A 24,688-nucleotide genomic window follows, 5' to 3' on the forward strand; every position below is an offset into this window, starting at 1 on the left:
CGGGGTTATATTGTTTTTGGACTGTCTGTCTGTCATCCATTCATTCATTGGATGTGTCCCAAAACTTTAACCTTGGTCATAACTTTTGCAATATTGAAGATATAAACTTGATATTTGACATGCTTGTGTATCTCATGGAGCTGCAAATTTTGAGGGGTGAAAGGTCAAGGTCATCCTTCAGGGTCAAAGGTCAAATATATGGCTTCAAAGCGGCGTAGTAGGGGGTATTTTGTTTCTGACGAACACATCTCTTTTTTTCAAACTTCTAAGCAAATTGCTTTGTCTTTGTATGTCACTGTCTACAACCATATATATATATATAAAGTATGACACTGTGACATTAATTGTTTTGCATGTGTACTGTCTATAATTATACGAGTCGTGTTCTGAGAAAACTGGGCATAATGCATGTGCGTAAAGTGTCATCCCAGATTAGCCTGTGCAGACTGCTAAGGGTTAAGGAAAAAACAGATTTTACAACAAGAGCACCGCATAACGGGTGCCAACGCTCGGCTGCGGGTGCAGTTTTGAATAAATGAAAGCATGTCAGAATATTTTTAGAGGTCACAGTGATCTTGACCTTTAACCCAGTGACCCAAAAATGGGTGTGGCGTGTAGAACTCATCGGGGTGCATCTACATATGAAGTTTCAAAGCTGTAGGTGGAAGCACTTTAATACCTCGGGTTTTCTCCTAAAACAGCCGATCTTAAATACACTTTACGAAGGTGTCACATGAGACGCCAAAGCCAGGACAAGTAAGAAACTTCCCATATTTTCTTTGTTTTGTCTTGATAAATCACAAACATCAAGATGGTAACGCCACTTGTTTATAATTGGACACTTTCAAACATCGTAACCCTGGCTTAGAATATATTAAACTTCACAGCAATTAGTGTAGTAACGCAAATAACTTTGAAACGAAAAGAGACGCCATGGGATCAATACGCTGCCATGGGATCAATACACTGAATATATGTGCGCTAACACTCGATTTGATCATAATATCAACAGGAATTAATGTTATTTTAATTTTAATACAACAATGTCACCAAATTTAAGCACTGAAGTTAATAATCAGGTAACACAGTTTAAATTGCAGAATATTGATGAACCCGACTGAGACAAAGATGGAACATAACAAGTAGGACATATTGAAATTATTGAAATGCTAAATATTCATGATATGACTGACATTGTCAATGTGTGATCACGAGCGGACTTCGGTGTTGTGCATATGCTACGAGTATAATTATGCCACATCTTACCAGATTGGGTCATTTTCTAGCTATTTAAAATCAGCCTTGTAAATATATTTAATATATATCATGTAAATTCGTTTGGAGACGGATACAAGATTACACAGCGGCAACTGAAGACAAGTTAACATTTCTATTAATATGTCTCGAATTATTTAACAACCAACAACATTAATTGTTTGTTTTATTCAATTTGTACTTACATCTTCCATTTGGACTGTGATATTTATTTTCGTCCTTATTTAACAGCTAGCGATCGTAATGTATGTATGTATGTATGTATGTATGTATGTATGTATGTATGTGTGTGTGTGTGTGTGTGTGTGTGCGCGCGCGTGTGTGTGTACGTACGTACCTACGTACGTATGTAAGTACACGAACGCACGCACGTATGTATGCTTTTATAATCTGTCTGAAGAAAGGATGTAAAAGATAAAGTACTGAGTTGGTTATAATACTGTAGCTGAATGCCTTGGTTTATAAAACAATTCCTGTTGGTATAATGCACTCTTAGCACACTCTTAGCACACAGTGATGTTAAAAATATTGCATACACCGATATAAACCCTTTCACAAAGTTAGTGTCCTTTGAAATTACGTCCCTGTATAAAACGACTGTTTAATAGACTTTCATGTCAAGTTATTAAATATTGATCGCATAAACACAATGAATGTAACACAGCATTTTAAACAAAAAGTGAATATACATGTATTTTACTTGGACCTGAAATAGTGCTATGGTCAAAGGCGGCGAAGCGGTGATCCTTTTAGCGCTAACTGTGCCATGGAGGAGAGGATCGAGGAGGCATATGAGCTGAAGAAAGCCAAATACCAGGATCTGGCAGATGTATACAGAGATAGAGGCTGGAGGACATGGATCTTTACGGTGGAAGTCGGATGCAGAGGATTTCCATCACAGTCCGTGTGGACGATGTTTTGAGCGCTGGGCGCCGAAGGAAGACTATAATCCACACCCTTGGCAAAATTCCTTGTATTTTCATTTTACAGCCTTTCTCCTGAACACAGTGTATGAAATTAATAAAGTGCAAAAGTATAAACAAAATGAGTTTGTTTGTATTGCTCATATACTACTCATTTTAAGCAGTATTCAATTTAAAGTATACACAAGTAAAATAGTTTCATGCCGCATTGACTTAGAATATTTTGCATGTTACCTTCACAAAAAATAGCAGACACCATGCTCAATGTTTTAAAGACACTAGGTGACTCCCTGACCTAGTTTTTGCCATCATCTAGATACAACTTCTGACCAAGTGTGGAGAAGAGCGGATGAAAACTACTAGAATTAGAGAGTGGACACCATGCTGAATGTTAAACAAGAGATTGTCAAAAACGCAATGCCCCCTATATCCCCGCTTTGAAGCCATTAATTTGACCTTTAAGGATGACCTTGACCTTTCACCACTCAAAATGTGAAGCTCCATGAGATACAAATGCATGTCAAATATCAAGTTGCTATCTTCAATATTCAAAAAGTAATGACCAAACTTTAATGAAGGTTAAAGTTTTAGGACAGAAAAATACAATTATCTTTGACCTTGAAGAATGACCTTGACTTTTCACCACTAAAAATGTGCAGCTCTGTGAGATACACATGCATGCCAAATATGAAGTTGCTTTCTTCAATATTGCAAAAGTTATCAAACTTTAGGATAGCTAAAAATACAACACAGTTGACAGTCTCCATAACATATAGACATGTAACGTAGCACCAAATGTTGATGAGTTAATTAAACGCTCACTGAAATACAACACAGGGTCCTCAACCATCGGCGTCAGATGCTTGAGAGTTACACATAGTGCACATGTGTTAACCCTTTCCTCCAACCCAAACTCTATGTCAATGAGCTTGTGGAAACCCACAGCTGGGATTTCTGATGATCCCGTCATCCACATGAGGACATCATGTGGCTTCAGGGTAATCCCATTGACGGTTGCCCCATCACCCTTCGTCGCCTGAATAAATCTTACAAACTGCTGGCCAGTTTCCTGGTCAGCCTCCCGGTTGATATCCTGACGGTACTTGAAGTTAAGCAGACCTCTTTCATCAGCAGCGGTGACTGGAGGCTTCCCACCGCTGAGGAGACAGCATAGCTTCTCCTCCCTCACCAATGTCAGCACATTGTGAGTTCGTAGACCTGGAATGATAATATCAAATTGATTTAATGCTACTAACAGTCATTTTATAGAGCTGTTAATCACACAGTTACATGTTTAATAACAAATAGTGTCTAGACATTTGCAGTTGATTCATAAAAAGCATGTACTTTAAAAAAACCAGTAATGAATATTATGCAATTGTTAGTTGCATAATGTTTAATCAAAATGTTTGATTAAAACATGAAAGCTTTTAGGTTTTTACCAGCACCAATTTTTTATGTTTAATTGAAATTCACTTGTACAAATGGGTGTTTAATTTGAATTAAAATCAATCATCTATTGACTAGCCAGCTTACAAAAACATTACATTTACAGGAGCTTTGTTACTCAATATAATAATTATATCCATTACCTTCAATGAACTGGTCCAGTTCATCTCTGCAATCCAGGACCATGTTGCTCACAAGGGCGGACTGTAGGAGGGGGATGTGGTCTTTTTTGAATGAGTTACACGGGAGGATGAAGCCTGCTGCCTCTCGCTGGTCGTAAATGCTGAAATACAGCTCTTGTAACTCTCTGTCTGATGAGGCATGTGTCATCTGAAATTATACGTCTTTATTATATGATCTATTTTACAAAAATCTTGACTCAGATGGACTGCATTTAACTCATTTCAGCACAAACAAATAAATTTTCATCAAGAATTGACTACTTCAAATTGTTATCCTCTATTTATCAAATTATGTTCAGCTATATTGCTATTACTCATGCAAATAATATTTGCTATTTGGCTAGGGTGTGTGAGGTTAGTAAACTGTTTAACATTGCTCAGGGTTTTTCATTACATTTTATACATTTCTGTCACTGGTTGTAGTTCAGGATCTAAATTTCCAGTCCGAAAGTATTTGTTTTTGTCGGTACAACTGCTTGCTGAGTTCCCGCAAAAACAGATACTCGAGGCCTGGAAATTCTTGTCTGAGTCTACAACTAATGATATTTTTTCTTGCATAATTATTTAACAAGTAGTAAAATGAAATTATTTACAGCTGAAATGGAATATTTTAAATAGTTTTTATTATGGACACATATTCTTAGAAGCGTGGTATTATGACATCATTAAGAGAAAGTGACAAAACACCAAGGCATTAATATCGAGAACAATGTTCTGATGTAATTTTAATGTTTTAATTGTTTACGAGTCATCCTCCATCCCCCTGTGCCAGACAGGTTTTCCCAGCATGAATGAAGGCAGTGGGATTCTAAGTCAGATATGCAAGAATCATAGGTCTTTAACACATATTATAATATTTACCTTTACAAGTGTTGCTACCATCTCTGGATTGAGGTCATTTGGATTCACACCATTGGTTCTGATGTCGAGGATCTTCTTGACCACACAGTCAGCAAACACAGGCAGACCTGGACCATCTTAGAGAATGGACAGAGCAACCAGCTGGCCAAGGTAGAAAAAAGTGTTTTTCTCAAGCTCCACATAGTTCTTCCTGAATGTGAGATGCCCAGAAGAACCTGAAACACCAAAAACGAATAATAAATTTGAATAAGGGCATTTACTCATCATAGTTGTCTATAATTCCTGAAAATGTCCCCTTTGGTAGCACAAAAAGCATCCAAGAAATAGAATTAATAACAGACCCAGTTTGATAGGGTCTGTTCATGTGTGGTTATGGAGAATGCATCGCCACTCACGCCCATAAGCACCGGTTTACAAGGTATTCTACATTAACAATAATGTGTACATTATTTAATCCCATATGACCAGAAAAAAACAACAACAACTAAATCAACAGGCCAAGCAATATAATTTCATTAATAATGTGACACATAATTTAATTTGTAAACTTAATTTGAGTTCAGTATTTCTTGCATTACACTTTTATGGATTGTTAACTTTTGACTTTCAATAACAGCTTGATATTTTATGCATTATTTACATGCCAACAACAAAACTGGTCTATAGGACGTATACAAAGAATACTACAATAAAAATTACTTGTTCATTTGGCAGACATTATAAGGTTCCTAATCTAGATGATAAGCAGTTTTATATCCAGTAGGGATAAAGATATACATATTTCATAGTAAAAACACTCTTTTATTAATATTTCGCCCAAACGGGCTTTATCAAAGTTTACAAATACGAATTCACTACATAGTTATAACTGTCGTATACACCAAATCAGATGATAAGCTTTACCTGAATGGCTGAACTGGTATACAAGGAGGGAAAAGAATTCGCAACGGAGACCACCGAGATCAACACCCGCCTCACCGATGAACTTGATCTGGAGTTTGCTGCTGAGGTCATCTTGTGAGTACCGTATGGTGCCTAGGGCGTCTTTCATGACATGGTTTCGTCTCACCTCCAGGAGCATAGGGTCTGTAATGGGACCGGTGATGCACGTACTGACTAGTTGTTGGAGCCGCTCTCTGGCAGTATCTGTTATACGGCTAGGTCTGCAGAAACATGCTTTTTACTTAAATCATATTCAAAATATCAAATAACGTTACATTTTGATCAAAATAGCAATTTCTATATTTACAAGGATCTGGTAAATTTCAAAATACAACAAATCAGATATTTAATCAATTGACCATTTATGAAACTGCCCCCATTAGTTTATTAACGCTGCTATCAAATAATTGTTTCGCTATCTCTGCATACATCTGATCAATACTGTAAATGTGTATGTGTACAGATGTGTAGTAGACAGGGGATATGTAAAACTAACTTTACACACATAACAAGTAGCGGTCTTCTTATCAACAGACCGTGTAAAGTATTTCCATACTTCCGAACTGGCTGGTGGCATTTTCAGACTTAAATTATAACCCTTATCACAAAATAATTGTTCTGAAGTTTTCTAACAAAAATTTATATCATTTGAGAAATTTGAGTAATTGAACTATTTTAATGTCTGTTCAAACTGTTATCATAGAGACTAAATTATTATTCGCTGGTCAATTGAAACCCTCACACATTTTAATGGCTGTTGATACTGTGATCACAAAAACTTAATTATTATTCACCAGTCAATTGAAGCTGTAAATTGGCACCCCATTGACAAACAACAGTTCGGGGCCTTTCTTAGTGTGTGTATATTGCATTGTGCAATCAATGCTGATACGGGCTGTGTTATCAGTTTGACATGAAGAACTTCACAGCAAACACGTTAATCCCAAATTTTTTAGGGTGCCAATTAGTAAGCAGCTTGCAGGTCATTACATATTAGGGCAATAACGTTTGACCTAATTGCGAATATGCTCATATCAGTTCTGTTATTAGAATACTGACCATTCAATTGAATATTAGAATAATGGAATAATTTTGCCATCCCTAGTTTAAATTCTGGCTTGGTCTGCCCATTTGCGTAGTAGCTCATAAATGAATATAATTAATCTGCTTTCTTTTGAAATAATGTTTATTCTATAACAAGGATATGAAAAGAAAGCAGAAGAAGCCCCATAGAAAAATCATGAATTTTAAAACAATGTCTTTAATCAAAACACTTCATTTCAAACATAAAGATTATTTAAGATATAATGCATAATATATCATGCACATTAAAAATCATATGCTCTTACAAAATGGCTTGTGCTGTTTGAACAGCAGGGATGAACTCATTCAGAACGGCTGATGACTGGTTGGCTGTCAGGTCATCAGGCTGGTCCATGTCTCTGTGAGGGAAAGGTCAATTTTTGAATACTTAAAGTATTACATGGAAGCTTGTGATGCTGATTCTTGACATAAAATCAAAGAGTAAGATCACATGCCATCTGACCACTGTTGGTTATTAAACAATAACCTAATAACCAATGTGTAACTAACAGTAACTGTTAAGTGCACTGTCAGGAGGCTGGTAACTGCTCATCAAGATATTAATTATTTATGTTACAGTGTGGCATTACCACATGACTTTTGCTTCTTTCTTTGCTTCAAGTCAAATATAAAAAAAATATTTTACTTTTTCATAAACGTCTATAGAACATACATTCTTTAAGAGAAATTGTAGCTTAAGAAAAAAGGATCTTTATAAGCAAATGAGCCATTTTTCAAAACACTTTAATAAGCAAATGAGCCATTTTTCAAAACACTTTAGTACAGATCACTTACCTGGCTATGTCAAAGACAGTCTGTTGACGTCGAAAGAGAACCTTGGGTGTCCCAGCTGGTTCATATAGGGAATCACTCTGTGCATTCTGTAAAAGAAATATGTTTGTTAAGAAATAGTCTATACTTAGGGTGTTATGGCCTTATAGTGAGGACCAGTCTGCCCATACTTATAGGGGACCAATCCAAAACACTCAGGTCTGCTATATGTTTGTGGCTGACTGGGAGGTCACTTAAAGGCCATTAGGTCTGAAGTGGTGTATCCTATTTCTAATATTATACCCCATATTATTTTTGTGCAACTTATTTGTAAATTTACAGATTTTGTATGGAGATATCAATTTTTGTTAACACGTGCAGTGCCATCAACGATACGCTTTACTTAAACAGTGCTTGGTACTATGCTGATTTATGGCCCCCTGTTATTCATATGATTGTGCAAAGAAGGAACATATTGATGTTGTGTAAGCCATATTGTTGTTGTTGTTATACACAATCATGCCTATTTTACACTAAATGCAAGAGATTATCAAAGCAGCATTCACAGATAATGAAGGCATTGAATCGCTTATCTAAAACAACTATCCAACAGGATCAACGGAAGATATGAGCAAAATGCAAGCAGACTTTTATGATCTGACCTAGTGACTTATATGATTGGAACTAGTGACCTAATTTATTTATTTTTTAATCAAATATGACCCATTTACAAAATCAGCCTAGAATTCATTGATAAACGACCAATTTTCATTAAAATCAGGAAGTAAATGTGACCTCTTGTGTAATATTAATTATTATTACGCCAGATTTTAGCTTGGCATACATTATATGGATCAGTTTGTACTTCAAACCAAACCAACCTGAATTTCTGGAACGTCAATCTGTAAATCATAGTCAATCTCAATAGCTGGTTTAGTAAGGATGGCTGGCGTTGACAGGATGGCTGGCGTTGACATGATGGCTGGCATTGACGGGATGGCTTGCAAAGTCGTGTCGGCTGGTGTTGACGGAATGTCTGGCATAGTCGTGACAGCTGGCATTGATGGGTTAGCGTAGTCATGATGGCTGGCGTTGACGGGATGGCTGGCGTATTCCTGACTGCTGGTGTTGACAGGATGGCTGGTGTAAGCGTGACGGTTGGCATTGAGGCGGATGATGTAGGAGCAGTTATCTGGGAACCAATATGGTAGTCTGGTAGGACCCAGAGTCTTACAAAGCCACACGATTTGGTATCTGCTTTCAGCTCTTGAAGAGACTTTTCCCTTGGAATCAACTCCAACTTGCATCGTGCCTGACCCACCATCAACTCAAAAGGTATAGTGTGGAGAATAGGATACAACTCAATGATCTTGTTTCTCAGGTCAGACTGTGTCCCAGTAGACCGAAGGGAGAAGGTGGTGTCTGGTTGCCTACCCAGACCTTTGGTTAACAACTCTGTGTGATTCACTGTTGCTGTTGATGTGTAGAGCGGGTGGTCGAGCGCACAGGCCTTGAACCTTACAATGGTGGATCTTCGTCTGTCACCTGTGGGTTGTCGGAGGATCGGGGCTCTCCTTGGTCGCGCGGGTGTCACAGATCTTTGAGGTCTCGCTAGGGTGGGAAGCACAGATATCAGCTCTTGTCCATGCTGAACCAAGGTCTGACGGCTGAAGTCAGACACCTGACTCATGGCGCTACTCAGGTGTCTTCTGAACAGATCGGCTGAAATATAAATTACAAGAAATTATAGGGGGTTATGAAGGGAATATAATGTGGGTTGTGGTTATTTATTAGACGATCATTCAAAATAAAAAAGGATAAATTTATTTTTTGGGGGGTAGGGGGGGGGTTGAAACGGGGGTATAATGTGGGGTGTGGTCATTTAATAGATGATCTATCAAAAATAAAGAAAAAAAAAATTGGGAGGGGGGAGGTGGGAGGAGGAGGGGGGGGGGGGGGGGGGGGGGGCAGGGACTCTGGGTTGGGGCTTGGGGTATTGTTTGAGTGGGATCAATTGTGGTATTCAGGTAAGTGTGGTAAACAAGTATGCAAAATATAAAAGCAATATGTCAAAAGACATAGGTAATATTTGGGTAAGTACGCAAACTTTAACATAGATTTATCAATAATATGCATAGTCTAAGTAAAAAGGGGCAATAATTATGTCAAAATGCTTGAAACAGTTGTCAGTCTTGTTTACAGGTTGGGGTCATGTTGGTTAATAAGTATGCAAAATATTAAAGCAAAATGTCAATGGACATTCACATTTTTGGGGTAGTACGCAAACTTTAACATTTGCACGCTAACGCTGACGCCGGGGTGAGTAGGATAGCTCCACTATATTTATTTCTTATATAATAGTCGAGCTAAAAATGTCCATAGTATCACTTTACATAAATACAACTTACATACCCTATTTTATTCAATTTTACTGAAAGTATGTTTTTTTATCTAATTTTGGGGAAAGTGCCTGGCCTTTTTTGAGGGAAAAACAATCGTGCGAAACGCGGGATTTTGGGGAAACTAATTGCGCGGACCGGAGTTATGGGAAAATAAGGAAAGTCAATTTAACATGTTTTTCTGTTTTTAAAAAGAAATCAAGGCAACATATCATTTCATTATGCAATATTTTTCTATTTTCTACACTGGATCAGGTCAACTTATATATTTTAAGGTTAAAAAAAATATATAAAAATTGGGAGGGGAAAATGAAATCTATTGGGAAATTTACCAGCTGAGGGGAAAAAAATAAGAGGGGAAAGGGCCGATTTTCGGCGGGTCACAAAGAAGGGAAAAAAAACCTGGAAAGTGACAATTTTCCAAACAGTGTCTTTGATAAATCAGCAATATTGAAAAAAAACCTAATATAATTATGTCTTAGATATTACAAATCTGCCAAACAAATTCCAAGTATGAAGACATGCTCAGAAAATTTATGCTCCTACATCAACAGACTTTTTTCTAGGATTTGAGAAAATGACCTGGTGACCAAGTTTTTTGACAGAACATGACCCACTTTAAAATTTGACCTACATTTCACTGATATAAACATTCTGACTAACTTTCATATAATCAGGAAAAACGTTGACAAAAATGTTCAACACAATATATTAAGCAGTATTGAAGATATAAGGAATACTTGAAAAAGTTGCGCTACACCTGAGTGTAACGCCAACAGCACACAAGTACATGACCCTTCGTATTCTCCAACTAGATAAGCTAAAAATATTAACCTATTTAGTGTTTACAAAGTATTTGTACAATTTAACTTATATACCTAGTTTTACAAAAAGTGTGCCTTGCAGAAAGCTTACATCAAAATGCTGACACATGCACAGACAACATACAATGCACTTAATAGCCAACCTTGTTTCAGTTTCAACAAGACTGCATTTGTTTTGGCATTATTTTAGTGAGGGATAAACAATTCGACCAAAGATCATGATGATTGAAGCAAAAATACAGCCACTATAATGTTCACAACATTTGTCTATTATTTGACATATTGACCTAGTTTTTGACCCAATGTTCGAACTTCACTTAAAAATCTTCTTTTTTTTTTACCCAATATCAGAGATGTCATGGAGATTGAAGCAAAACTGTGGCCATGAGGGTCTTAACAAGGTTTTCCAATTATTTGACCAAATGACCCAAATTCAAAGTTGACCTTCAGATCACCCATATAAACATGTTGGCCAAAGATCATGTTGATTTAAATATGGCAACTAGAGTGTTAACAAGGTTTATCTATTATTTGATCTAGCGACCATGTTTTTAACCCAACATGACCAAGATTCTAACTTGACCGTAAGATCATCAAAATAAACATTGTGACCAAATATCTTGAAGATTGAAACAATGGTCACAGAAGTATATATTTACAATGTTTTTTTTATTTTTAGCTCTGGTTGCCATCTTGGTCATCAGAATGGATTTGTTTTGACAATTTTGGTAGAGGGCCACAGAAGGAAATTCCTGTCAAGTTTGGTTTACATTAGCTTAGTGGTTTTTGAAAAGATTTTTTAAAATGTGGGACGGACAAACAAACAGACGGACAAACAGACAAACACTATATGCCACCGCATCGCAGATGCTGCGGCGGAATATAAAGCCAGGTTAGTTAATAATCTGTTTTCGTACTCAAGTCTAAAGAATTCAAATTATTTGGATTACTTACCGGCTGCTGTATCTGTTAGGACACCCTGGACTTGCTCTGTGGTGTTGTCTGTAACAGTCTGTGTAGTCTCCGACATGATCTGTAAAATACCCGGTATAATGTTAAAGTATTATTTTTTCCAAATTTGAAAAATCACTTTTTTCAAACACAATAATTATTAAAAAACATATGACATCAATACAACTTCTTATGCCCATATATTTGGTGAGTTTTTGTTGTATTTCATGATAATTATTATTTGCATAAGCCAGAGGTTAATACCACCACGCCAGGTCAATAAATATGCACAATATCTATTTGTTAGCAGTCGATATTCTCATAATTTGGTAAAAAAAAAAATAATAATTATGTTCAATGTTAGTTATCTCTAAAACTGCCAAATCATGATTGTAGATCTATATTTTTTAAAGTGAGATTACATATTTTGAAAACATGAAATTGAAGATTACAATAAGATGTTATATAAAAGTTCTTCTGAGGATTTTTTTTTAGAATTAGTATCTAGACATAAAACTGATTATGAATGTGCACTAAAATCTTAAAATTTTCATTTTGAAATAAATACCCAGATTTATCATAAAGATTCATTCATATGAAATGTCTATTCAAAAACCTATAAAGCATTAACCAACAGGTACACTCCCAACATGTTCATTGATTGTAACGCTTCTGATTATCTAAAATTGTACAAAATATGAAATTAATAAATTGTAATCATGATTTCGTTTTATTTTTGGTGTCAGTTTAGTTGATAGACAAGGTAGCAAGACCCTTCGACCCCTTGACACTTTGACCCCTACCCATTTTAGAAGACCCTTTGACCCATTGACACTTCTACCCCTTTTTTCAATATTTTTGTTGACGACACATAGACTCCTGTTTATTTTTATCAAGACACTTGGACCCCTGAATCCAAACACTATATAATCAATTAATTTTTAATTTTGGGCTGTGATTATTATTTTTTAAATTCAGCAATACATGAACTTAGAAAGTCCATGAGAAATTAGATATTTATCAACACTAAAATTTGCAATGTATAGTTATATTAATTACTTTGTGCTACTAAGTGGAACCCTAATAAGATAAGCAGCGAGAGACAAACAAACGCCTTTTTAGACATCTTTATTTCTTTGATACAAGATTTACCAGATTTCATGTTTACTGTTTACTTATAGATTCTTTTTAGAAATTGTTTTTGGTTTGGTAATTTTCTCAATTAATGATCAAAATGTTAATAACTGACATATTTCATATCTATTCTCTCTCATTTGAAAAAGTATTTTCATATGATCAAGTATAACACTCATGACTGTGTAACATAATGCATATCCTTTATTCATCACACAAATCAATTCCAATACGAATAATTATGTTAAATATATAAAAAAAATTAAGCAGGTGTCAAAGTGTCTAAAAAAACACAACAGGGGTCAAAGTGTCTCAAAAATAGGGGTCTATGTGTTTAAAAGTGGTTGAATTGTTATCTATAAAAAAAAATAACCAAAGGGGTTGAAGTGTCTGACATTCCAAAAACAATAATAAAATAAATTGCAACAGATGTTTATGTTAATTAGCTTTATTATCAGATATAAATCATACTCTTTTGCCAACCATTGTGTAAATATACGGACAGTGAAAAAGGCATTTAGTGTACGATTTATGGAAAGGCAAAAAGATCACTTATCTCCAAATGAACTTATTTTATATTTTAAGAAATCATAAAGCCATGACTATTAAATAAAACAACTCATTTTCAAGGGATAAATAAACATTTGCTCACATATCAACAATTATTCATAGAAATGAAGTAATTACATTTTTATTTAATTTAAAGACATTATATTATAACGATAAAACAGAGGGGTTGGGTTGTGAAATCTAGCTGCAGTCACTTTAAAAATAAAGTAGATTAACAAAAATACATTTATAAGCTACCTAGCATATAATATCTTAAAGTACATTAACATCCATTAAATGAAATGTAAAAAGTAAACTTTTAATAACTGTATCCGAATTAAATTTGATAAAGTTTAAAACATGGACTGTCACTTAAAGCGTATTTAGCACCAATTTTGGAAAATGGACCCACTATTTCTAGTACCTGTAATCATTTTATGTAAAAAAGAATGACAGAACCATCCTGTTAGTGTTGAATATATATGAATCTAGCCTGAAAGAGTCTATTTAACTTATTTTTAAAAGAAACCATCAGCACATATATGACTGGAAAGTATATCTATTATTATTACTATAAAATTCTTTCCCAACAATCATACAATATGTATGTATGATATGACTACAGTATGTAAATTAATTCATAGCTACGATCACTATAATTGGTCTCATATCAATTCTACAAATCATGAAAGAAAATATATTCTTTTATACCTAATGCTAAATATGACATTTCTGCAGTGAAATAACAGCAGTGAAAAGAACAAAATGTGCAGCTCCATCAGATACACATGCATGTCAAATATAAAATTGCTAGCTTCAATATTGCAGAAGTTACATTACATGAGGAATTTTGACCCATATATTTGACCTAGAAGGATGACCTTCACCTTTTACCACTCAAAATGTGCAGCTCCATGAGATACAAATGCATGCCAAATATCAAGTTGCTATCTTCAACATTGCAAAAGTATTCATTAAAATGAGCGATTTGGCCACATATATTTGACCTCTGACCTTGAAGTATGACCTTGACCTTTCTCCACTCAAAATGTGCAGCTCCATGAGATACACATGCATGCCAAATATCAAGTTGCTATCTTTAACATTGCAAAAGTATTCTTAAAATGAGCGATTTTGGCCACATATATTTGACCTCTGACCTTGAAGGATGACCTTGACCTTGACCTTTCTGTTTCACCACTCAAAATGTGCAGCTCCATGAGATACACATGCATGCCAAATATCAAGTTGCTATATTCAATATAGCAAAAGTTATTGCAAAATGTTAAAGTTGGCGCAAACCAACCAACAGACCAACAGGACCGACCGACCCGACCGACCGACCGACCGACCAACCAACCAACCAACCAACCAACCAAACCAACCAACCAACCAACCAACCAACCAACCAACCAACCAACCAACCAACCAACCAACCAACCAACCAACCAACCAACAGACAGGGCAAAAACAATATGTCCCCCACTACTATAGTGGGGGACATAAAAATAGCAATTTTAACAAGGATGTAATACAAGGTACAAAGTTTGCTATGATGTAGAAATAGCAATATAAAGAAAATGTTAATGCAATTTGCTATATAAAATAGCAGTTTCACACAAAAATAAGTAAATTTGCTATACAAAATAGCAATTTTAACAAGATTTAATGTATTACAAGGTACAAAAATTGCTATGATGGAAAAATAGCAATTTTAATAAAATCTACAATTATACCAAGGAATGGTATTACCCTGAATAGGGCTAAATAAGGGTTTTGCAAGGTATAAGGCCCTGCACCGTGCACTCCAGTCCAACATGGCTCTTCGAGTTTGAAGGGGAAGGGTGGGGTGTCAAAGGTGAAGAGAGGGGGTGCAATGCAGCCAACATTCCCAGGTTACTGGACAGCTTCGTCCTTTCTTATAATAAGAACTGCCATAAAATATGGTTATATTTAGACACTGAGAAATGTAGATGGTGGACTAACGTCAACCTCCAGAGTGTTAACAGGCCTTTTCTATGATTTGACATGGTGACCTAGTTTTTTGACAGAATATGACCCACTTTCAAACTCTACCTTCATTTCATTGAGATAAACATTCTGACAAATTTTCATGATGATCAGGGAACAACCTTGCCCACATTTCATCAACTAAAGTAACACTAATTTTCACAGTCTCTTTTGGTCTTAAATCCACCAATTGCTGAGATGAAGGAACGTCTTGGTAATCAACAGCAGGACCCGATGCTGACCAACAATTATCATAGCAATAAAAGTTAGGTTTAGCAAATTTGCCTACACTAACTACGATGATGTAATAAAACAAAAATTATGTTACTATGCTGAAACTTTGATGAGGCCTTAAGTATGCAAATAATTTCAGCTTGATCCACAGACTGAAAAAACTTACTGCTAGAAAACTGAGTTATCAATGATATGCTATGATAATTATTTTTGTAAATACTCGAGTTGCATGTACATATGATAACTTATCATGTGTACATGCAACTCAAGTATTTACAAAAATAAAATTGGTCAAGGTCTGTAAGTCAAATTTAATATTTTTCAGACAATATTTAACTGAAAATGTAATGACTGGTTGCTTTATTCAACAAGACTGCATTTGTTAAATGCAAAGTCACAGCAATGAGTGTTTTGGCATTGAAATGTGAGTGTTAACAAAACTTTTCTATCATTTGACTTAGTGACCTCGTGTTTGACCCCATATAACCCAGAATCAAACTTGACCTTGAGATCATCGAGATGAACATTTTGATACATGGATGAATTCCATCCAGAAATGTGGAATGATAACCACATATCGCCTTTCCCTAAATAATAAGACCCCCCTCCCCCTATACGAAAAAGAGGAGGCCGAATGAGTCTCCCGTTAAAATACAAAACCTAGCTTGTGACATATTGCTCGGACCCCTTCTACAATATTTGATTTGCCCTCTACAATACAATATTTAATCAGAATCTCTTTTCACAATTTCATCTGCACCATCTTTATAATTATCTAGACTTTTGTTTAAAAACTTGGCATTTTGATTCCGCTGTGTATGAGGATAATGACCCCTGTTGGATATCTTATATAACCGCTTTTGACTGTCAGACTCCTTATTTGGTGCCAAGTTCTAGAACACTACTTTTATCTCATGTATACATATAAAATTACATATGTGTTCAATTCCAAAAGGTCATGCCCCTTACCCGAATGCCGGACAAAAAACCTTCTGGACAAAAACCATCCCATCAGTTGTATAGGGGTCGGACAAAAACCCTCCCAAGAAAAAATTTAACACAGCTAAATACACACCACACAATGGGTACCGGTAAATCTTTTAGGATTAATGAATGCACACTGTTTGAAACAATTACATTTGTCTGTGTTTAATTGACTTCGCGGGAGGGCTTTTGTCCGCCCCGTTTTTTCATGGGAGGGTTTTTGTCCTACCCAGTTTTTTCATGGGAGGGTTTTTGTCCACCCCCCCTATGAAAATAAAGAGAGAGTTTTTGTCCGTGAGGGGTTTTGACCGTATTGTCCCTTACCCATCTTGATCTATGTGACAGCTATATAAAACTGCTAAATGATGCATGAATGCATGAAAATGTTACTTTTTAATTTAAAAACAAGAAACTGCAAAAAATTGAGTCCACATATTTTATGAAGTTATGCCAACTTTTCGATTGTCACAAAAAATGTACACTTCACCAATGAAATATTAAAATGTTCACTTCACCAAGGAAAATATTTGCATATTTGATTTAAACTATATCACTATTCTATTCACTAATAATATTTTAATTTAAATTACATCGTCGAAGTGTAATTTTTTTGGTACACATCATAAGGTTGACACCCGTAAATTCATCAATTATGTGGTCTTAATTTGTTGCAGTTTCTTATGTTTCAATACAAAAGTAAGATTTTCATGCATTCATCAGTCTTCAAATTTTGCTTTGAAAAGATACATGCCAGTTGGGCCAGTTACTTAAAGAATTTTCACATGCTCAACATATTTTTTATAAGCACAAACTTGTTGTGCCCCTGGATTAAATGATCCGGGGTATATTGCTTTTGGCCGGCCGGTCTGTCTGTCAGTCAGTCAGTCAGTCAGTCAGTCAGTCAGTCAGTCAGTCAGTCAGTCAGTCAGTCAGTCAGTCAGTCAGTCAGTCAGTCAGTCAGTCAGTCAGTCAGTCAGTCAGTCAGTCAGTCAGTCAGTCAGTCAGTCAGTCAGTCAGTCAGTCAGTCAGTCAGTCAGTCAGTCAGTCAGTCAGTCAGTCAGTCAGTCAGTCAGTCAGTCAGTCAGTCAGTCAGTCAGTCAGTCAGTCAGTCAGTCAGTCAGTCAGTCAGTCAGTCAGTCAGTCAGTCAGTCAGTCAGTCAGTCAGTCAGTCAGTCAGTCAGTCAGTCAGTCACGTCAGTCAGACAGACAGACAGACAGACAGACAGACAGACAGACAGACAGACAGACAGACAGACAGACAGACAGACAGACAGACAGACAGACAGACAGACAGACAGACAGACAGACAGACAGACAGACAGACAGACAGACAGACAGGACAGGACAGACAACGCCAAAACAATATCCCTCCGGATGATGCGGTTGGTTACTTTGGAAAGCAAGACCGTGAAATAATTGAAACTACGAGGGATTACTGCTTTGATAGCAAATAATTTTCCAGTAATATATATATATATATATATATATATATATATATATATATATATATATACAGTGCCCCAGATAATTATTTGGAAATAGGGTTTTCACCCATTGATTGTGAAAAATAGGGTGATTTTATTCTCGGAAAAGGGGGGGAAATGAGTTATAAAAATGCAAACCTTAAAATCATCGCTGCTTTACTTCAGTTGAAGCTGCACCCTTGTATTGATTCAATAAAACTGTAAACTAATATAATTAACTTAAATGAACTGATGTTTCATAGAGTATTTAATCCTTGAAACAGTCCATATATAAATATAAACTTTGAAATAAAAAAAAACTGTTGTTAACTGACATCTTTGTAAATGTCAAACTTATCGACTGATATTTTGGCGCAACTAGCGCGGACGTCTTTTAACCTCTCTTTCTTTGTTATTTTGCATCATAAAGAGAAAATACCGAAAATGAGCAAAGCATTTTCGATCGAAGCTATTGTATTGTACGCATTTAATTTGAAGAATTTGCGTTAAAGTCAAATTGGTTGCGTTTTCAATACGCATGATATTGTATTTATTTGCGTTTTCAAACATTTTAATAGGGTGAAAGACGCAGATACGCTGCTTATCTGGGGAACTGTATATATGTATATATATAAGCCTTGCTGGAAAATAGTGCCTTAATGCATGTGTGTCAAGTGACATATTGATTACCCAGTCCAGTCCAGACAGTCTAATAAAGGAGGAAATGTATGTTTTTATTGAATTTTTGCAATTTAATTATGTTACTTATTAAAATTAATTAATTTTTCCAAATGCATTTAGCCTCATTTTCACAGAGCACACCTTTTATGTTTTTCATCGTCTTTCATTATGTGTTCAATAACATGTCACAATTACAATTTTTATTAGGACATAGCATTCAAAAATAGGTTATAATACAATAACATTTGACAGAAGTGGATTTTATTTGGTTTATTTAATAAAACCAAGTTTTTACATTTGGTTAAAATAATTAAACAAGAGGAAAAAAGCCATATTAAACGTACATTATAAAAGATACTACCCAAAAACAACATCAATTGATGTCATAAATTGAAATACAATAATACATTTAGAAACACGAAATGATGCAATAAAACCATTAGTTTTAATTTATTTGGCTCAAATTTTCAATCAAGCTTGATTAACATGTATGCTAATATTCCGAAAAATGTCAATATCACACATTACCCGGATTGTACATGATCTTAATGGGTTTCAGATTTGAAATGATCAAAAAGGGGTCCCGTTTATAGGAAAACTGAATTTCTAATTTGATATTTATCTTTGTTGAGCTTATGTAAGTCACGGTATTCACACAGGTTGCAAATATATGCTGTGCGTGTGCGCTTGTGTGAAAATTGGTTGGTTGGTTGGTTGGTTGGTTGGTATTTAGGCATTTATATAATACGTATAGTATGGCAAAATTTAAATGTCACCCTTAGCTGTTGATTTATTTGGCTAGGTTTTGCTACACATATTTTAAGTAATGTTAAAATGTAAATACGTAAATGATATAAATAATAAACAAAGTATGTTTTTAAATATGAAACCAAACTTTCCAGGCGAATATGGAATAGAACTCAAACACGACGCTTCTTTGTACTGAGTGTGGCCGACAGTCCCAGTCAAGGAGTGGCTTTATGCGTCATGTTACGCAAAGGACAAGCCCCATACCGGTGTTGCGTGGCGGTGTTGCGGGGAGATGTTTTTTTACAAGGAGAAATCACGGAGAGGCGTTACGCATGTTTTCAGTGTGGGAAAATGTTTGCGACACGCCAATAGGTAGCATAAAACGTAGCTGTTGTGCACAATTTGCATCCATGAAACTGTATCTGCGACAGGTGTTGCTCAAAGTGCACATCGAAACAATGCTTCCAGGATGACACGGCTAGTGAGTTCGAGGGTCATGCAGTGCCAGCTAATGCGGTATTCGATAAAGCATCTACACACATCTAAATAGGCAAAAACTATAACAATAAAGCACTAAACATGTGTGCCGATACTGTCGCTATTATAAACATGCATCTGTCTTAATTTATGCTGACTGCTTCTTAATTAAGAAGCTCTTATATATTGTTTAATGTTATTGACAATTTAGAGTATTGTTGATCTCTTATATATTGATTTATGTGTTTTTAAAGCTGTGATTTAAAGTTAATCTATTAGGTGATTTGAAACTGTGATTTACTGTTATATGATAAAATTGACATCCAACAATACTCAAACATTGTTTGAGGTCGGTCGAGTCGAATGTTTTTAAAACTTCTTCTCAGTATTTAATGGATATTTTTTTATGATCATTGTTTAATGTATCTGAAATACAACCCGTGATATAGCTTGTTGTTTTAAATATTTGATAATATGTTGTGAATGAAGTAACGAATTAAATTTAAAAAAAAACATAATCACTTTTTTATTAATATATAACTTACTATATATTGTATATACATTTATATATATTAACGATTTAAGCAAGTTCCAAAAAGTGTAATGTAATATTCTGATGACCTTTAATTTTAGATTTAGTATTCTTATTTATTATCATTATTTTCTTCATTTGACACGCGGTCTTCTGTAACACATAGAATCAGCGCTCCAGCAAGCAATATTCACACGATATCTCGGCGCCCCTCTAAAATTTGACCCATTTAAAAGCGCCCCTCTATTTTCCCATTAAATGCCCTTTTGGCGAGTTACCTATTATCATAAGTTTCCAAAATCCGGTCGCTCAACTGTTGTAAATTGCCACTCTGGATCAGCAGACGATTTATTTCATACGGAGGAATCCGAGATAGCCGATGTATCACGATTGGTAAATTGCACAATCTCACAGCGGGGTACACATTATCAGTTAGGCATAAATAGCCAGTATCGATATTTTTTTGTCGCTGTTGACACCTATGATAGACATCTGTGTGTATCTCGAGAGTTATTGCCGCAGGGAAATAACGTTGCCATGGATGGCACGCGCTGTAAGCCGGTCGTATTATTTGTTAATTGCACTTTGTGTAAACTAGACACCGTGAAGGCGCGAAAAACCTGATTGAACTGAATTAATTTACGGGGGCAAAGATTATATTCGACTTCCCGATATTAACATGTCGCTGTAAGAATATTTTTCTTGAATTGTGTTTCGTAAACATATAACATAAACCTGAAAATGAATGCAAAATAATTTAGTGTAAGCTCCGCCCATAACGTTTATTGATTAATTGCACCAGAGGTGATGTTTCTGTATCAAAATAAAATAATGTCCCCACACTGATCCTACCTTTTTCTAACCGTTGAAACGCGCGGTTGCACTTTACTGAAAAAATACTTATTTGTTTCAAAAAATCATGATACCTATAGAAAGCTCTCATGAATGAGCGGGCTGTCCACTTCACTTCATCCCATTGAAAAATGGTGACATATTAAAAAAATATCCATAAAAATCTTACCTTCGTCGCGCTTTTGTTGACATTTTAGTCCCCACACAGATCTTAAAAAATCACGTGGTATAGGCACCGTGTTATTGTAACCGTTATAGGCACCGTGTTATTGTAACCGTTTGTAAAAAATATTTAAAAAATGCCGTTGAATAAAAGTGTCTTCGCAAAAGAGAATGGAATGAACAAAGATTTATTTATTTATATTGTAAAAAACTATTCTTGCTGTAGTCATAACATCATTCGTATGTGCAATCATTTTCTGTGAATTATTATATTATAGATACATGGTTAATACAAAAGAAACAAACCGTAATCAGGGACCTACACAAACACATCTTAATTGACACGTAATTGGCACTTAATTGGCAGTCGTTTCGAAACTATAATTTGAAGTTTAACTGTGCGAAGTCATGTGGCCCATGTATTAAGGTGTGAAGGTCCTTGTGATGCAAATTCTCGCATGTCAATTTGAAATGTCACAGACAGCAGTCGCCACAACACTTCCACAACACTTCTAAAAAACATATATATTTTGTTGCTTATTAGACAAGAGTTATACCAAATCGAATAGTCCATAAACGCTGTCTAGAAAATTATTACATTATTGAATTTTCAAACTCTACGGCTTGTCAACCATCAAATTGTCAAGAATTGACGACACAATCGTCAAACATTAGAAAGAATATTTGAAGAAAAGAAATTGTCAAAACATAGAAAGAATTTAATAAATTGTCATTCACGTACAACATGCCTTCGTCAAAGCGGAAAGCAGAGGAAATGGAGCGGGAAAAGCAGTAAATCGCCAAGACCAACCAAAAGATTACTAATCTTTTCAAGACCTCGTGGGCGGCTTAAACCTCATCACCGCCTACAGCGACAACATCGGAGGCGATATCGTCTTCATCGGTGGCAGCGGCAACATCGTGGCCGGCTAAAACCTCATCACCGGCGACAGCGGCAACATCGGAGGCGATATGGACTTCATCGGTGGCAGCGGCAACATCGGGGTCGGCTAAAACCTCATCACCGCCGACTGCGGCAACATCGGAGGCGATATCGTGTACATCGATTGCAGCGGCAACATCGGGGGCGGCTAAAACCTCATCACCGCCGACAACGGCAACATCAGCGGTAGTTACAACCCCATCTAAGTCCTGGCATCGCCTTGGGATGAAAGACACATGGAAGACGAAATACACGTGGGCCATATTCACCACATTTGCTGATCAGAATGAAGGCATAGTCGACGTAGTGCTCTGCGCATTGTGCAAGCGCCATCGCATCCAGTGCAAGCGCCATCGCATCCAGAAGCTGTGTTTTCCTGAAGTTTCAACATTGCCTTCGTTTCCGGATAAATCTGTCGGTATTTTAAGTATTTGATGGCATTCTATTGATAAGTTTTTAATCTCTTTACTGCATGCATTATGCATGCATTACATGTTAATTTTATTTAGTCGTATCGTATAATCTTGTATTTTTTCTTGCTAGGTGCAAAGACGGTTCCGTCAGATTTGAATTTCTTTTTTGAAGGAGGTTTGATAGATAAGTGTTTATGATGATATACGATAGTGTGTATTGCCTCCATCGGAGAACTTTGCCTTAATCGTTCTCCAGGCATCACCGCAGTGGATGATTAATCCTGCCTGGCTTGGTGTTGATGTTTGAACCTATACTTTTGAACATGACCATTTTTGTTTGCCATTGTTTGAAATAAAAATGTTGATCTTTAATCAGTTAAACAACTACTCCTTCATATCGTACAGGGACATGTTGATGGTATTTGTGTAACACAGCGTATAGGGACATGTTGATGGTATTTGTGTAACACAGATATGTTTTGTCGCAATAAACTCGTACATTTAATTGCATTATTGTTTCACAAGAACAATAAGTAATTTGACCTGTCCAGCAACAAGATGACAGTTATCAATTTAATTTATCAGACCCATTTATGCCTAGCCCCTAGCGGAAAAAAATGCCTTGGCAAACAGCGTAGACCCAAATGAGACGCCGCATGATGTGAGTAGTAGTAGTAGTAGTAGTAGTAGTAGTAGTAGTAGTAGTAGTAGTAGTAGTAGTAACACGTAGTAGTAGTAGTAACAGCAGCAACAACAACAACAACAACAACAACAACAACAACAACAACAACAGCAGCAGCAGCAGCAGCAGCAGCAGCAGCAGCAGCAGTAGCCACGACTTTGAAATAAGTAAGTAAGTAAGTAAGTAAGTAAGTAAGTAAGTAAGTAAGTAAGTAAGTAGTAAGTAAGTAAAATGTTTATAAGGTAACGCGTGTATCGAATAATGAAATTTATATGAAAATATACGCGTGTATTTGTAATGGTGCTTAATAAATTGAACACAAGAGTAATTGTAACTAGTTGCCATGCATTGGTGATTCTTGTGAAAGCAATTTGATCGGCCACACGTTTTCCTGTAAAAAGGATAAAAGAGCTGAAGGCATGCGTAATTTTAAAATGAATGGGAGCCAATGAGTGGGAGCGAGCGGCATTTAAAAGTTATATTTGGTTTTGGTTGATAAGAGCTTGATAAGAGCTTGTAGTTTCGTCCCGTCCTAGTTAACATGTATCTAGTCAAACTACTTGGCTGAAATCGGGATCCCTTCGTGATCATCTCAAAAGCGGGGCACATTTAGATTGTAAAACCTTTTAAGTACTTATTACTAAAAAAAACGATTCGTACACATCTATTTTATACAAGACACAGAAGGAAACATTAAAAGAATACTGATATATTGATTTTAAATACCAAAATGTCTGTGTTTGTATGCAGAAATTTTGCGGAGGGTAAAGTCGAGATATCGAGTGAATATTAATTATTATGAAATAAACGCTAATCACTTAATTGCTGAAATGGGTGAAAGTGAGCGTTATAGAATAATTAAATACAAGTAATAAAAGGTATGCAATTGCGAAAATACCTGTTTCGTCACGGACGTCGGACGTCGCAATCTTTACTTCCTGTAAATGATCACGGAAATGACCCAAAAAATATTTTATGGAAACCGAAAGTATATGTAAAAAGTAGATCGAAAAATATTCGGTATTATGTTTGGAATGATCTGTAATTAAAAGGAAACTGACATGTTCTTACACTATGTGAATTTAAGATAAATAGTATAATACTGTATATTTATTTTTATAAAATTATAAGATATAGCGTATGACGACATTCTGCGCATGCG

The 24,688-nt window shown here is 35.8% G+C and overlaps 1 protein-coding gene across 8 annotated transcripts; it reads right to left on the bottom strand.

The window, feature by feature from the left end:
* Positions 1-97: 97 nt before the first annotated feature.
* Positions 98-24,496, bottom strand: LOC127864030 (uncharacterized). Of its 8 annotated transcripts, none has more exons than XM_052403697.1 (6): positions 8,368-8,928; positions 7,511-7,596; positions 6,982-7,074; positions 5,594-5,853; positions 4,691-4,905; positions 3,832-3,977 (listed from the first exon to the last, which is right to left on the bottom strand). In XM_052403697.1, exons 1-5 carry the CDS (start codon positions 8,791-8,793, stop codon positions 4,808-4,810), a joined length of 963 nt encoding a protein of 320 aa, XP_052259657.1. In that variant the 5' UTR covers positions 8,794-8,928; the 3' UTR covers positions 3,832-3,977; positions 4,691-4,807. The 8 variants fall into 8 exon arrangements, with proteins under 8 accessions (XP_052259660.1, XP_052259657.1, XP_052259661.1 ...); XM_052403698.1 differs by having other exon boundaries at positions 3,843-3,977; positions 4,709-4,905; XM_052403699.1 differs by having other exon boundaries at positions 3,854-3,977; positions 4,741-4,905.
* Between the last annotated feature and the right edge of the window lie 192 nt (positions 24,497-24,688).

Source organism: Dreissena polymorpha, unplaced genomic scaffold, assembly GCF_020536995.1.
Source record: "Dreissena polymorpha isolate Duluth1 unplaced genomic scaffold, UMN_Dpol_1.0 chrUn087, whole genome shotgun sequence".
NCBI lineage: Eukaryota > Metazoa > Mollusca > Bivalvia > Myida > Dreissenidae > Dreissena > Dreissena polymorpha.

Coding starts and splice junctions, on each gene's coding strand:
- LOC127864030 (XM_052403696.1), bottom strand. CDS start 11,739: ATGTCGGAGACTACACAGACTGTTACAGACAACACCACAGAGCAAGTC. Junction 9,209..11,663: donor CCTAACAGATACAGCAGCCG/GTAAGTAATCCA, acceptor TTTATATTTCAG/CCGATCTGTTCAGAAGACAC. Junction 7,597..8,367: donor TTGACGTTCCAGAAATTCAG/GTTGGTTTGGTT, acceptor TTTCTTTTACAG/AATGCACAGAGTGATTCCCT.